This window comes from Microcaecilia unicolor, chromosome 14 (assembly GCF_901765095.1).
Source record: "Microcaecilia unicolor chromosome 14, aMicUni1.1, whole genome shotgun sequence".
In the NCBI taxonomy this organism is placed as follows: Eukaryota; Metazoa; Chordata; class Amphibia; order Gymnophiona; family Siphonopidae; genus Microcaecilia; species Microcaecilia unicolor.
Genome location: NC_044044.1, coordinates 25,753,119 through 25,768,055, shown reverse-complemented (window position 1 = coordinate 25,768,055; position 14,937 = coordinate 25,753,119). Strand labels below are relative to the sequence as shown.

The window sequence follows — 14,937 nt, the reverse complement described above, 5'->3', positions numbered from 1 at the left end:
GGACACCAACCGGGCACCCTAGGGGGCACTTTTACAATAACAAAAAAAAAAGTTAAAAGAGCTCCCAGGTGCATAGCACCCTTCCCTTGTGTGTTGAGCCCCCCAAATCCCCCTCAAAACCCACTGCCCACAGGTCTACACCATTACTATAGCCCTAAGGGGTGAAGGGGGGCACCTACATGTGGGTACAGTGGGTTTGGGGGGGTTGGACGACTAAGCATTAAGCAGCACAATTGTAACAGGTAGGGGGTGATGGGCCTGGGTCCACCTGCCTGAAGTCCACTGCACCCCCTAACAACTGCTCCAGGGACCTGCATACTGCTGCCAGGGAGGTGGGTATGACATTTGAGGGTGAAAATAAAAAGTTGTGAAATATCATTTTTTGTGGTGGGAGAGGGTTAGTGACCACTGGGGGAGTCAGGGGAGGTCATCCCCGATTCCTTCCGGTGGTCATCTGGTCATTTAGGGCACTTTTTGGGGCCTTATTCGTGAAAAAACAGGGTCCAGGAAAAGTGCCCTAAATTCTAGCTACAAACGCATACTTTTGTTCCATTATCGGCGAAAGATGCCCATCTCTCTTCAGCCGATAACCACGCCCCAGGTCCGCCTTCGCCACACCTCTGACACGCCCCCATCAACTTTGTCCGCACCCGCGACGGAGTGCAGTTGAAAACGTCCAAAATCGGCTTTGGCTTATACCGCTTTATTCGTTTTTGTGCGATAAACGTCTATCTCCCGATTTGGGTCGCAATATAGGCATTTTTCTCTTTCGATTATAAGCTGGATAGTTGAAATGGGGCATGGCCAAGGGTATGGAATGTGTGGGTTTCTAAAATCTATACACATTGTTATAGAATTAGGCTTTGCCTAATGTAGGCAACAGTATTTACACCAGGAAATACTTGGCATTACTTCCCGCAACTAAATTTAGTCACATAGACTAGTGTATTCTATAAATCACGTGAAAATTTAGGCTTATTCTATAAAGCATGCCTAATTTAAGGCATATGTTATAGAATTCACTTAAGCAAATTTTATTTTGGCGCAAATTTTTAGGCATGACATTTAGTTATTTATTTGTTACATTTGTACCCCACATTTTCCTACTTCTTTGTAGGTTCAATGTGGCTTACATAGTGCCGGAGAGCAGTTGCAGGCTCCGGTGTATACAAATACAAGGTGAAGTTGTGATAGGGTAAGGTTCATGTGGTAGGACCACATAGAGGAATCGTTCGACGGGAGAGTTCGGCGATGGCCATTACAAACGTTTGCGTTGTTGTGTCTCAGAGATCAGGCATTTACGATGGATCTGTAGGGCATGCCTTTTTAAACAGGTGGGTCTTGAGTGTCTTTCTGAAGTGTAGATGGTCGTATATGGTTTTCAAGTCTTTTGGCAGTGCGTTCCATAGTTGTGTGCTGATGTAGGAAAAACTGGATGCGTAAGTTGATTTGTATTTGAGTTCTTTGCAGCTTGGGTAGTGTAGATTTAGGTACGTTCGTGTTGATACGGATGAGTTTCTGGCTGGTAGGTCAATTAGGTCTGTCATGTAATCCGGTGCTTCACCGTATATGATTTTATGAACCATAGTACAGATTTTGAAGGCAATGCGTTCTTTGATTGGGAGACAGTGTCGTTTTTAGCGAAGGGGTTTTGAGCTTTCAAATCGTGTTTTTCCGGAGATGACTTTATAGTTTAGTCTTGTAAGCTCATGTATTATAAACATTGATGGTTATAAATAGAGGGAGACCTTCAGTCAGCACTTCCCACCCCTTTTTAAATTGATGTAACACTCAACTTAGCAAAGTATAACAACAATAACCTCTTAAGGGGTATCGCCAATTTTCTCTAAAACTACACACAGTGGCAGTGGAAATTAAAAGGGAATCAATCACATCATCGGCCTGCCTCTATTAAGTCCCACCATCCAACCAAACTCATGTCCATAGTTAAAATCAAATTCTGAGAGAAAGCGCTTATCTCAATCCCAGCATTGTATATCACTCGCTGAGTTTAACTGAAGGTCTCTCTATTTATATCCCTGAGATTATAACTGATACTAAGGTCACATTTTTGAGAAGCTGTTTTGATAGTTTGTCACACAGTATCAGCTTCATTTACTGAGAAACATGGGTTACGGATTCCTACCGAGCCTGGCATGCATGCTCTTTTACCAGCTAGTGGACAGAAGCTTTGCAAAGATGCCTGGGTAACCCCTGAATGTTGCCACTGTACCCATTATAAGTGACACACGCTTCCAGTGGTGTAGCCACAGGTGGGCCTGGGTGGGCCAGGGCCCATCAAGTTAGAGGGCAGGTCCACCCAACAGTAGCAGACATTTGGTGATAGCTGGTGGGGATCCCAAGCTCAGCCAGCTGAAGACTTCCCCTTGATGGTAATGAAAACAGTACTGTCCATGATACCGGCACCTGCTCATGCCTGCTGCAGACTGAAAAGGTGGGAAGAAGCATTTTCCCACCTGCTGAGATTTTTTTTGGGGGGGGTGGGTGGGTGGAGGGAGAACACTTGGTGCCCACCCACATCTTGCCTAGGCCCACCCAAAATCTGTAGTCTGGCTACGCCATTGACGCTTACATACCCATACATATAAGTATACACTCAAATGCATATTTATTTAGCGGGATTTATTAACTGCCTTTATGAAAAGCTTCACTCAAGGCGGTGAAGACCTTAGGGTCCTTTAACAAAGCAGTGGTAAACCCAACGCAGGCTTACCCCTCGCTAAAAAGGAACTACCTTCGGGCTTCCGCAGCAGCCCAGCGGTAATCGGGCAGTGCCGCACGCTGCCCGGTTACTGCTGGGTTAGCGTGGGAGCCTTTACTGCCACCTCTTGGTGACGGTAAGGGCTGCCCTGAAATGGCCGCACGGCAAGCGCTTCACTTGCCGCGCGGCCATTGCTTTAAAAAAAAAAAAAAAGAAAGACCTCCCTTGTACCTGTTGCGGTAAAAGGGGGCCTCGGCACGTGTCAAACACACATGCTGATGCCAGCCCCCTTTTGCCACAGCTTGGAAAAAGGGGCCCTTAGCTAGACAGTCAGAGACAGAACTATGTACAAAGTCAACCAAAGAGACAAACCTCCCAAAATACCCAAGCGTGAAAGACCTGCACGGACAAACTATAAACATGCATTTTTCTAGAAAAAATATACACAAACGTGCACAGAGATGTATTATTACCAGTAGTCCATGGAAATGGTGTTGTTGTATAAAAATGCCCTGTAAAAAGAAAAGAGAAATTAAACAGCGGATGTAAGTAACTCTGAGACATGATTTTAAACATTCAAGTCTTTTGAAAACTGGTTCACTCTGCATGGATGATTCTTTGAGGATGCAGAACTTCCATAAAGATGTGCACAGCCAATAAAGATTTGAGGGGCCTTTTATTAAGATGCATTAACAGATGCGTACACTACCAATTAGCATGCACTAAATGATAAAATGCCCATAGGAATATAATGGATGTCTTAGCACTTAGTTTGCACAAGTTGTTAATACATGCAGAATCCACTGGTGTGCCTTAGAGAAAGGACCCCTTGGTTTATTTTCATTTGTTCAGAATGTTTTCCCCTGTTTTCTGGCAGTTCTCTCACACATTTGATTTTAATGTGTTTTAAGCACACACATGAATTGTACATGTGTTAAATTGTGGTCAAGCCACCAAAATGAACCAAATTCACTTGCTATCTCAATTATTTTTAGATTTTGCTCATGCCTTTTCCAGTAGTAGCTCAAGGTGAGTTACATTCAGGTACTCTGGATATTCCTATACAAAATGGCTACAGCATATATACATAGGTGCCTCACAAGTGATACAATTATTGTCTTAAGGGTCCTTTCACCAAGCTGTGGGAAAAAGGGCCCTGCACTTGCAGCAGGGTCCATTTTTCCCGCACACCAAGGCCTTTTTTTTTACCTCAGTAGGTAAAATGCCACCAGACAGGCCCACCCACTTTAGGCTCAGGCCCACCCATAAGTGGCACAACTGATGTGGCTGGCGAGCCTCAAGACTCATCAGTAGAAGACTCACAGCATCTCTCCCTCCCCTCCTCCAAAGGTATTTTGGCATCTGTCAACTCAACCCCCCCCCCCCCCCCAACCACTCTGTACCTTTTCAATTTTTCAATGTTTCGCAAACAGCGACTCATACCCGCAGCTCGTGCCAGTTCAGAGCCTTCCCTCTGATGTAACTTCCTGTTTCCACAATAGTGGTACCAGGTCAGAGGGAAGGCTCTGGACTGGTGAGAGCAGCAGGTATGAGTCACTGTTTGCTGACAGTGAAGCACTGAAGATTTGAAGAAGTATGAAGGGAAGGAGGGGAGGGTGGAATTGAGAAATTATTGGTCGCCTGGGGGGGGGGAGTGGAGGGAGAGATGCCGGATGGGATTTTTATGCCCACTCACTTTAGGCTCAGGCCCACCCAAAATTGGGTGCCTGGCTAAGCCCCTGCCGCCAGTGGTCACGTTGGGCCAGCAGTAGGCCTGATTTAGCATTCGGTAAGCCCGCATTGAGCTTACTGACGCTTTGTAAAAGACCCTGTTAATACATAGTAACTAATGAGTTGGAAATCTCTTGGAACACATTAATAAATGCTTTGAACGTATTTTGAGCTTATGAATTAGATGACAGCAAATCTTGGTGGGACTGTGTCTCGCCTGCCTTTGTGCAGGACAACTATGTTCAGAATCTATTAAATTTTTTATGGTGGCTGAGAGGTGAAAAATTACCTGTGCAGATGACGCCTACATCTTCATAAGAGGAACAGTTGTGATTGAACCATCCATTGTGATAGCACCTCCCCAAGTTGGATTCATAGCCTGAGCATTGCACATTATCAAGGTAGATGGTTCCATTGCCCGGCCCAAAAGAGACAAGCGAGGTGTAAACATCACCACAGCCCAGCTGGCGGCACAGAACTCGAGCGTTCATGAAACTCCATCCATGGTTACAAACCGTTCCCCAACCGTAACGGTAATAGACTTCCACAAGCCCAGCGCACCTGCTCCATCCATTCACTAGTCTGGCTGGAACATCTGTATAAGTCATAAATAAAAAGAACAGCTTAATTCGTTATTTTCCTTTATCCATCTCCCCTTTTCAGTTTGATTGGTCAACAGTTAATATCATTGTGTCAAAATGGACCAATTATGATTATTCCAGCCACTTCTGATTCTTCTTGAATACCTTTACTCTGTTAAATGAGGCTGTCTCTGAACACCAGAAGGGTCAAGAGTCAAGAGTTATTTACCCATGTAATTGATATTGGCATTATTTTAAACTTGTCCAACGTCTGTGCAGGTAAAAGTAAGTTGCATCATTCCGTAATGCATGCGATTTCACTCATATTTAATGCAAGTGTCCCCTGGGACAGGGCTAGGGAGGGGAAATGCCAGAACACATGTAGGTTTCCTTTTTTAAGACCAAGGGGGCATTTCTATGAATTGGTGCTTTGGTCTAGGTGCCCCAGTGCTGTGCCCTTTAGTGCCAATTCTACAATGGGATCTTCACACCAAGATTCCACAATAGAATACTAGGGAAAGGTTTGTATTGACATGCTTATGTGTAGACGCACCCTCTTTCGTCATGCCAATGGCAGGTATAATTGGCATGCCTAGGTGTACCAACTGACATCTGTAGTTTATAGTATTCTATACTGTGAGCTATTTTCTAGATATGGTGCCAAATAAATTGGAGCCAAAAAATGCTATTATATAAGCCGAGCTTCAAGTTAGGCGCAGTTTATAGGATAGCATTTATGGACAAGCACCTAAGTTTAGGTGTGGCCGTTTGTACCAACTGAAACATGGTGGAAATGTAGGGGGGGAGGGGCAAATTGCTTGTTCTTTTGGCCGCTGTCGGTGACAGGGTGCTGGGCTCGATGGACCCTTGGTCTGTCCCAGCATGGCGATGCTTATGTACTTATGTAGGTACCTAACTTAGTTGCATATGCCCCTTATTCTGTAACAATGTGTGTAAATGCTAGAATCATCCCTGTTCCACCCATTACCCTCCCATTTCTTCACCCCCTTTTCCCGATCACGCGTAAAATGTAGGCGTGGATCCTGTGCCTAAATTCATGTGCGTAAAGTCCAGTTAAATTTAATTAGTGCCAATAATCACTTGTTAAAAAGCCAATTATTGGCACTAATGGGCTTGTTATTCAATTAAATTGTGCCCCAATTCGTGCATTGAATTTTTGGCTGCTCCACCCACATGTACGCCCCCTTGTGGTTGGGCACTATAGCACTTAGGTGCTATCTTACAGAATAGATCCTAGTGTACCTAGAGGGGCATAATTGAACGAAAACCTCTATCTCCATGGGCGTTTATCTCCGAGAACGGGTCCGTGAAGGGGCGGACCGAACCGTATTTTCGCAAAAAATAGACGTCCATGTTTGATTCGACAATTTGTGAGCTGGGCGTTTTTGTTTTTCAGCGATAATGGAAAATGAAAGCGCCCAGCTCAAAAACGAATAAATCCAAGGCATTTGTTCATGGGAGGGGCCAGGATTCATAGTGCACTGGTCCCCCTCACATGCCAGGACACCAACCTGGCACCCTAGGGGGCACTTTTACAATAACAAAAAAAAGGTAAAAGAGCTCCCAGGTGCATAGCACCCTTCCCTTGTGTGTTGAGCCCCCCCAAATCCCCCTCAAAACCCACTGCCCACAAGTCTACACCATTACTATAGCCCTAAGGGGTGAAGGGGGGCACCTACATGTGGGTACAGTGGGTTTTGGGGGGGTTGGACGACTAAGCATTAAGCAGCACAATTGTAACAGGTAGGGGGGGATGGGCCTGGGTCCACCTGCCTGAAGTCCACTGCACCCCCTAACAACTGCTCCAGGGACCTGCATACTGCTGCCAGGGAGGTGGGTATGACATTTGAGGGTGAAAATAAAAAGTTGTGAAACATCATTTTTTTGTGGTGGGAGGGGTTAGTGACCACTGGGGGAGTCAGGGGAGGTCATCCCCGATTCCCTCCGATGGTCATCTGGTCATTTAGAGCACTTTTTTGGGACCTGTTCGTGTGAAAAGAGGGTCCAACAAAAGTGGCCTAAATGTTCGCTAAAAACGCCTTTATTTTTTTCGATTATCGCCCTAACGCGTACATCTCTCCTCGGCCGATAACCACGCCCCAGTTCCACCTTCGCCACACCTCTGACACGCCCCCATCAACTTTGTCCGCATCCGCGACGGAGTGCAGTTGAAAACGTCCAAAATCGGCTTTCGATTATACCGTTTTATTCGTTTTTGTGAGATAAACATCTATCTCCCGATTTGGGTCGCAATCTAGGCGTTTTTCTTTTTCGATTATAAGCTGGCTAGGTGCCTAGCTGTCAATTTAAGTTGCCTTTGACATGCATAAGCGGCCCTACCTTTAAGCGCCATGCTATCAAATTGCATTTTATGCATCTTGTTAGGAAGAAAACACCCCTGCCAGTGTAAAATCCCGGTATTTATTTCCCCCTGCATTCAATTATTTCACATGCACTTTCACTTAGAGAAGTGGGGACAAGTCCGTGGGTTAAAGTATCTGAGTTTTGGAAGTATCGTCTTATTTTGAAAACTGACCTTCATGTTAGAAGTCTACAAGATAATGCGCGGAGTAGAGCGGACAGATGTGAACATTAATCACCGCTTCTCTTTCTCTTTACCTCACTTTTGCCTTTCCCCCATTATACTTCTAGGACATTAATTGTTTGACCCCTGACTTGCTGTGTGTTTATGTAGATTGTTGTAAGCCACACTGGGCCTGCCCATGGGTGGGAAATTGTGGGATATAAATGCTGTAAATAAATAAAATAAATAAATGTTGTAGGGTATGGGCTGATCAGTTAGATACATTGCCCTCATAGATTTGTTTAAAATATTTAAAATTATTTTTAAAACGTATACCCTGCCGGCACCCCGACATAATAGACCATACAAAAAGAAAAAACCTTCCGAAACCCCCCCCCCCCCCCACAACAAAACAGATTTATGATTCTCACTAGATACCAAGTGTGGATAGTGAAGTCAAGCCGTAGGCAGGTGCCAGGACTTTCAAGTGACAAGCCCTGGACTTTCTCAGTAATTTTATGGCTCCTCCACTTCTTTGTACCCTTCAAATTCGTATCATTCAAAAATAAATCTATTTCACCAGGCCCTTTTGTCAGGAGTCTATTTTGTCATTTAAAACAAATCGGAGAAAATGTTTCTTCACCCAACGCGTAATTAAATTCTGGAATTCGTTGCCGGAGAACGTAGTGAAGGCGGTTAGCTTGGCAGAGTTTAAAAAGGGGTTAGATGGTTTCCTAAAGGACAAGTCCATAAACCGCTACTAAATGGACTTGGGAAAAATCCACAATTCTGGGAATAACATGTATAGAATGTTTGTATGTTTGGGAAGCTTGCCAGGTGCCCTTGGCCTGGATTGGCCGCTGTCGTGGACAGGGTGCTGGGCTCGATGGACCCTTGGTCTTTTCCCAGTGTGGCATTACTTATGTACTTAAGATACCATGGGAAGGTGAGCAGGGTTTAACAAACTGGGGTGAAACTTAATTGGAGGGGCTCGGGGTGAAGCAGAATGATGGATGCTGACTAGTGGGAGAAGTGGGCGAAAACTGAGAGTTGCTGGGACAGGTATGCATCGGGAAACAGAGTGTGTGTTGGGGACAGGTGGGATAGGGCGAGATGATATGAAGAAGAGACAGGGTGTTGGGGATTAGACGATTTTTTAGTTACATATGTCGCTTGGCGTTCGTCTAAGGAACTGTTGGTTGGCTGCATCATTGCAGGAAGTCCTTCACTCCCATTGACCCATAGCCCAGGGAATCGTGTAATTTGTTCCTGCAGTCACACGGAGGCTTGTTTGCTAAGGTAGCTCGAACTGAAGAATTAGTGAACACTTCTCTAAGTTCTTCCGACAGGAACAGCACAACCTGCGATTTATCATCTTATACTGCGGCATACAAATGTTCAAGAATTTCATTAATAAAGGTTAATACCTATAGGTATAGGATATACGGTTGGATGAGCTGTTAAAAAAAACAAGAAAAGATTTCATTAGGAAATGTGATTAGAAGAGACAGCATTTAGCTCTATCATCACTGCTACTGTATATATTATCACTAGATGCTTGCAGGCCTGAACAGATACACACAAGAGATAATTCCTTCTCTACAATTTAGACAAGAGATATGTACAGGCTACACGAGAAGCACTTATCAGGCCCGATGTGGCTTACATAGTGCAGTAGTGGCAGTCGCCAATACCGGCAAGAACAGATACAAAGTGAGGTTAAGACAGGCTAATGATCTGATTTGATAGACTTATTGGGGGTCAAGGGGACGAGTATGTTAGGTTATGTCCAACATGAACATTTGTATTGATGTACTGCGGGGTTAGGCATTTAGGTTGAGTCGTTGGAGTATGCCTTTTTGAACAAGTAAGTCTTTAGGAGTTTCCGGAAGATTAGGTGGTCGTATGTTGCTGAAATTTTACTGAAGCTTGCTGAGGATAAGAGACAAACCCACACCAGGTTCTGAGTATGTCAACATTTTAACAATGGAAACCTCAAAAGCTCTCTATAGCATCCTTTCTTGACCAGGATACGATGCACTTATAAGAGCACCATTACAATCATTGGTTTCCATCCTCAGCAAGTTTAAGCAACATTTCAACTATTGTTCAGCAAATTTTAGGTTGTGTACTAACTAAAATTAATATGAACAGTATTCAGCCCATAGCTTTTAAGCCATCTCTGGACACTGGAAATGAATATCCATGTCGGTTGCAGCTACGTGGAACCAGCTGATATTCAGACTGGTGCATGGTTAACTCTGTGGATAACTATATCCACTTAATTACCAGGTTAGCAGACTGGATATTGCTGCCAAGCAAGTAAATCCTGTCTCAGCTTCAACTTTGCACCAGATCACTCTGGCAATACCTGAACAGTCCGTGGCACTTAGAGGTGATATTCAGCAATACTTTCCAATATTAAGCGCCGCTGAATAACCCTCCATCCCGCTCAGAGTGGTTTATCTGAGCAGACGCCTCTCCTGCCTAGTTAAACCCCTTTTGAATATCAGATTAACATCATGTAAAATAGAATTAGGATTAAAAGTAGGCTTACAATGATCTGTTTATAACCCAGAGAAAGAGAGGGGGGGGGGGGAGAGAGAGAGAGAGACCACATGATATATGGACTCAGGAAGTCCATTTCAGGTATAGAATGCAGCAAGGTGAAAAACACAGAATTGCAGGATAGCAGTGGAGGAGAAGAGTGACGTTCTCAAAAAATGTATTTCACGTAGAAGGGCATAGGGTGAAAGAGGTGAGGAAGAGCTGCTGAGGGAATGCAGTGGCTAGTATGTAAAAGAAGACTGAACCAACTCAGTGGTTTGAGGAGAAGGGTTGTGTAGTTACAGTGACATTGGAAGAAAGATAAATTCATTTTGCACTGGAGGAAGATGACTCTCTGGAAGACCCCTTCCCCCATTCATCAGGTTGCAGTAGTCTAAATAGGAATGCATAAAAGATCGGGAGGGGGGGTTGGTATAGTAATATTCCTTACTCTCCTGTTTAACTTAACTGGTTCTCAGCTTGCACACAGAGCAGGTTGAAAGATATCCAGGTAAGTGTATCTGCTTAACTTTTACCACCTCTATCGAGAGGGAGCCATAACCAGTTAACACCCTGCTGATCATCCAGATCAACTTAAAACTGTTGACCAGCCTTGCTAAATATCCTTCTGTATGGTATTTGTACTCTCATAAACTGTACCAGAAAGTAATTATAAGAGGTGATTGTATATTGTAGTGTCATAATATGATGTTATGGAATGTGTGTTAATTTAATTATGCATGTTAATTTGTAACCCGTTCTGGGTGTTATTGGTGGAGCAGGCTAGCTACATGAATAAAGAAAGAAAGAAATTAAACAGAAAAACGTATTTAAAAACAATTATTTTTACCGGTGGTTGCTGTTTGATTGTCAGAGGTGCCTGTGAAAAGGAAGATTAGTGAAAGTTAGTCATATTTTTTTTGTGGTAGGTCCATGACATGTTTGATGCGAGGCAGTTTTTCTCTTTTAAGGTAATACATTGCATAACACAATCCCCCTGCCCCAGTCATCTCTCTATATAAAAGGCAAAACCAACGTTCTATGAAGCCTCCAGCCGGAAGTGTGAAGGGGGCGAGATATCCAGTTTCCCTATGAGTGTCTGCCCCGCCCTCTCTGTAACACAGTCAGTGAAGGAAAACAGCAGAGCACGAAATCAAATCGCTGGCTCTGTAACAGTGAAGGACTCAGAGGGGGGAGGGGAGAGAGGCCAGAGGGCAGGGACACACACACTCCCACATGCACACAGAAGAAAACATTGCTAGCCCCCCGTTCATTTGCATCAGAAACGGGGCTTTTTTACTAGTATATAATAGTTTACTGATCCATATTGTTTTCAGAGGTATTGGCTTACATGCAATAGAACTAAAATGAAACTGTTCTATTTCTGTGTGAAAAGAGGTGACGGATAAAATTGTGGTGACTAATACATCAATATAAAATGAAAGTGGGAGGACGACCAAGGATACCAAAGGCTGAGAAGACGTATAAAAATAGAGAAGTTTATTGAGGTCTTCACACCTCAATAAACTTCTCTATTTTTATACATCTTCTCAGCCTTTGGTATCCCTTGGTCGTCCTCCCACTTTCATTTTATATTGTTGTTTTCCGTGGGGTGTCTTGAGTTCTCCGCCTCTTGGCGGATTTTTCTTACTTTTGACTAATAAATCAATATCAATAGTGCAGGAGTGGCCTAGTAGCTAGGGTGGTGGACTTTGGTCCTGGGGAACTGAGGAACTGAGTTCGATTCCCACTTCAGGCACAGGCAGCTCCTTGTGACTCTGGGCAAGTCACTTAACCCTCCATTGCCCCATGTAAGCCGCATTGAGCCTGCCAGGAGTGGGAAAGCTCAGGGTACAAATGTAACAAAAATAAAATAGATACTATTGGAGATTCTACATGGAATGTTGCTACTATTGGAGATTCTACATGGAATGTTGCTATTCCACTAGCAACATTCCATGTAGAAGGCTGCGCAGGAAGTCAGACTCGCAGAAGCCTGCGCGGCCACATTGGTGATCTGCAAGGGCCGACTTCTAGTGGAATAGCAACATTCCATGTAGAATCTCAAATAGTAGCAACAGTGGAGGAGTGGCCTAGTGGTTAGGGTGGTGGACTTTGGTCCTGAGGAACTGAGTTTGATTCCCACTTCAGGCACAGGCAGCTCCTTGTGACTCTGGGCAAGTCACTTAACCCTCCATTGCCGCATTGAGCCTGCCATGAGTGGGAAAGCGCATGGCATGTCTTTTTTCGAAGCTGCAGCAAAAGGGGGCCATGTACTGGCGTTGTCGCGTGTTTTTGATGCACACCGAGACCCACTTTTACCGCTGTGGGTAAAAGGCAGGTTTCCCTTTTCTTAAAGAAATGGCCATGTGGCAAGTGAACCACTTGCTGTGTGGCCATATCGGGAGGGGGGCACTCACTGCCATCCATCTTTCCCCCTAAACCAACCTCTCCTCTTCCCCCGTTCTCTATTTCTGTGGATAACACTCTCATCCTTCCTGTCTGATCAGCTCGTAACTTTGGGGTCACCTTCCACTCCTCCCTCTCCTTCTCTGCACATATTCAGCAGACTGCCAGAACCTGTCATTTCTTTCTCTATAATATCACCAAAATTTGCCCTTTCCTTTCTGAGCACACTACCAGAACCCTCATCCAAAGAATATGCCTTGCCGGAAATGTTTACCATGCGGATTTTGTAGGTGTTTTATATAGAATTTGGCCCTTTATCTTCAAGAGAAGACTTTTTATGGGGTAGTTTATTGACTTTTACTTTTGCCTCTGTGATACCCGTCTTTCAGCAGCAACACAACGTTCAGATTCAAGATAACTAATTCGATGAGAAATTACCTATGCAGATGACACCTGTGTCTTCACCATGGCCACAGTTGTGATTGTACCATCCGTTGTGGGAGCACCTTCCCAGATTCCATTCATAGCCTGAGCAGCTCACTTCATCTAGAAGGATAGGGCCAGAGCCTGGACCAAAAGAGTAGAGTGAGGTGGAGACATCTCCACAGCCCAGCTGACGGCACAGAACCCGAGCGTTCGTGAAAGACCATCCGTCATCACACACTGTTCCCCATTGGTAATTGTAATAGACTTCCACACGTCCTGAGCACCTGCTCCATCCATTCACCAGTCTGACTGAAACATCTGTAAAAAAAGAGAATGGATTCAGTCTTTCTCTCCCTCTACCCATCTCTTTTACGATTGATTAAGTAGTATTTGGTCCGATGGTGCCCATACGAACGAAATCTGCTTAACTGGCAAATAGCCTTTTTCGAAACAAAAAGTTGACATATTTCTTGTTTGAAAAGGGCCGTGTTCACTACTGGAGTTTTGGATTTTTTTCACAAAACAGCCAAAATCAGATTTAGACATTATATCAAAAAGTGATGCTACTTGATTTGCTGTCTCACTGGCTGCACTATCCTTCCTTGCCTGATTCCCCAGGGTTCTGGAGTTCAGCAAAGACCCCGCTCTAAACTCTAATTGGTAGCATAGTGCAATTAGAGATTATCTTATATTAAACATGCAAACATAGTGTTTAAACGTTAATACCTATAGGGACAGGTCCTGAGTGTGTGGGATAAGCTGTTAAAAAAAGGAAAAAAAATGCATTAGTAATTGTGGTCCCTTCTGTGAAATGGTTAAAAACGACAGTATGTGGCCATACAACTACTGCTACTGCTTATTCTACATATAGCATTATGAAATCTGTACAGTGTTATACAGATAATGATAATCTTTCCTCCACAATTTAGTCAACACACACAGAAGCAGCTGTGGAAAGTGAATCGGTTCCAGAAAAATGGTTAAAATCAAATAAAGGTAACCTCAGAGTTAAGATTAAAAGCAGCTTCAAAAAACGTAGATTTGAAAAGAGGCCAGAAAGATCTAGTTGTACCCACTCAGGAAGTCTCTTCCAAGCACCCAGTCCTGCAAGGCGGAAAGCACAGAGGAAGAGGTTGGTAGCATACGCAGAGAAGAAAGGATGGATTTTTGGAAGTTATTGAGGAAGAAGTGAGGAGGGTGACCTTCAGCGAGCACTGATTCAGTTAAAGTCAAACTTAACTGGCTAAGTCAGTCTGCACCTATGGAAGGTGGAAAGATATCCAGATGACTTTATTTGCACAACTTTAATCACTTGTATTCCGCCAGACTCTTTACTGAAAATGCAGTTACAATGATCCAAATCTCAAGTTGCGGAAAGAAAGTGAAACAGAAGCAGCGTAAAATTTTAAAACAATTATTTTTACCAGGGGTTGGTGTAGTTATATTGACAGGTCCTATAAAAACAAAAAGATAGTAAACATCAGTCATATTTTCTGTAGTAGATCTACGACATGATTGATGAGATACAGTTATTCCTTTTCATGGCAAGTTACCTGTGCAGATGACACCTGTGTCTTCACCATGGTTACAGTTGTGATTGTACCATCCGTTGTGGGAGCACCTTCCCAGATTCCATTCATAGCCTGAGCAGCTCACGTCATCTAGAAGGATACTGCCATTGCCTGGGCCAAAAGAGTAGAGTGAGTTGGAGACATCTCCACATCCCAGCTGATGGCACAGAACCCGAGCGTTCGTGAAAGACCATCCGTCATCACACACTGTTCCCCATTGGTAGTTGTAATAGACTTCCACACGTCCTGAGCACCTGCTCCATCCATTCACCAGTCTGACTGAAACATCTGTAAAAAAAAAAAAAGAGAATGGATCCAGTCTTTCTCCCGTTTTACCCATCTCTTTTACAATTGATTGAATAGTATTTGGTCCGATGGTGCCCATATGAACCCAATCTGCATAAC

The 14,937-nt window shown here is 44.0% G+C and overlaps 1 protein-coding gene across 1 annotated transcript in view; it reads right to left on the bottom strand.

Moving 5' to 3' along the window:
* Positions 1 to 14,937, bottom strand: part of LOC115457854 (deleted in malignant brain tumors 1 protein-like) — a 46,327-nt gene that overhangs the window by 8,795 nt on the left and 22,595 nt on the right. Inside the window, exons 16-23 of the mRNA XM_030187510.1 lie at positions 14,515 to 14,820; positions 14,386 to 14,415; positions 13,688 to 13,720; positions 12,974 to 13,279; positions 10,977 to 11,006; positions 9,007 to 9,036; positions 4,743 to 5,048; positions 3,196 to 3,234 (exon numbers count right to left, since the gene is read on the bottom strand). Coding sequence (XP_030043370.1) covers positions 3,196 to 3,234; positions 4,743 to 5,048; positions 9,007 to 9,036; positions 10,977 to 11,006; positions 12,974 to 13,279; positions 13,688 to 13,720; positions 14,386 to 14,415; positions 14,515 to 14,820 — 1,080 coding nt within the window. The remainder of the gene's footprint in view (positions 1 to 3,195; positions 3,235 to 4,742; positions 5,049 to 9,006; positions 9,037 to 10,976; positions 11,007 to 12,973; positions 13,280 to 13,687; positions 13,721 to 14,385; positions 14,416 to 14,514; positions 14,821 to 14,937) is intronic.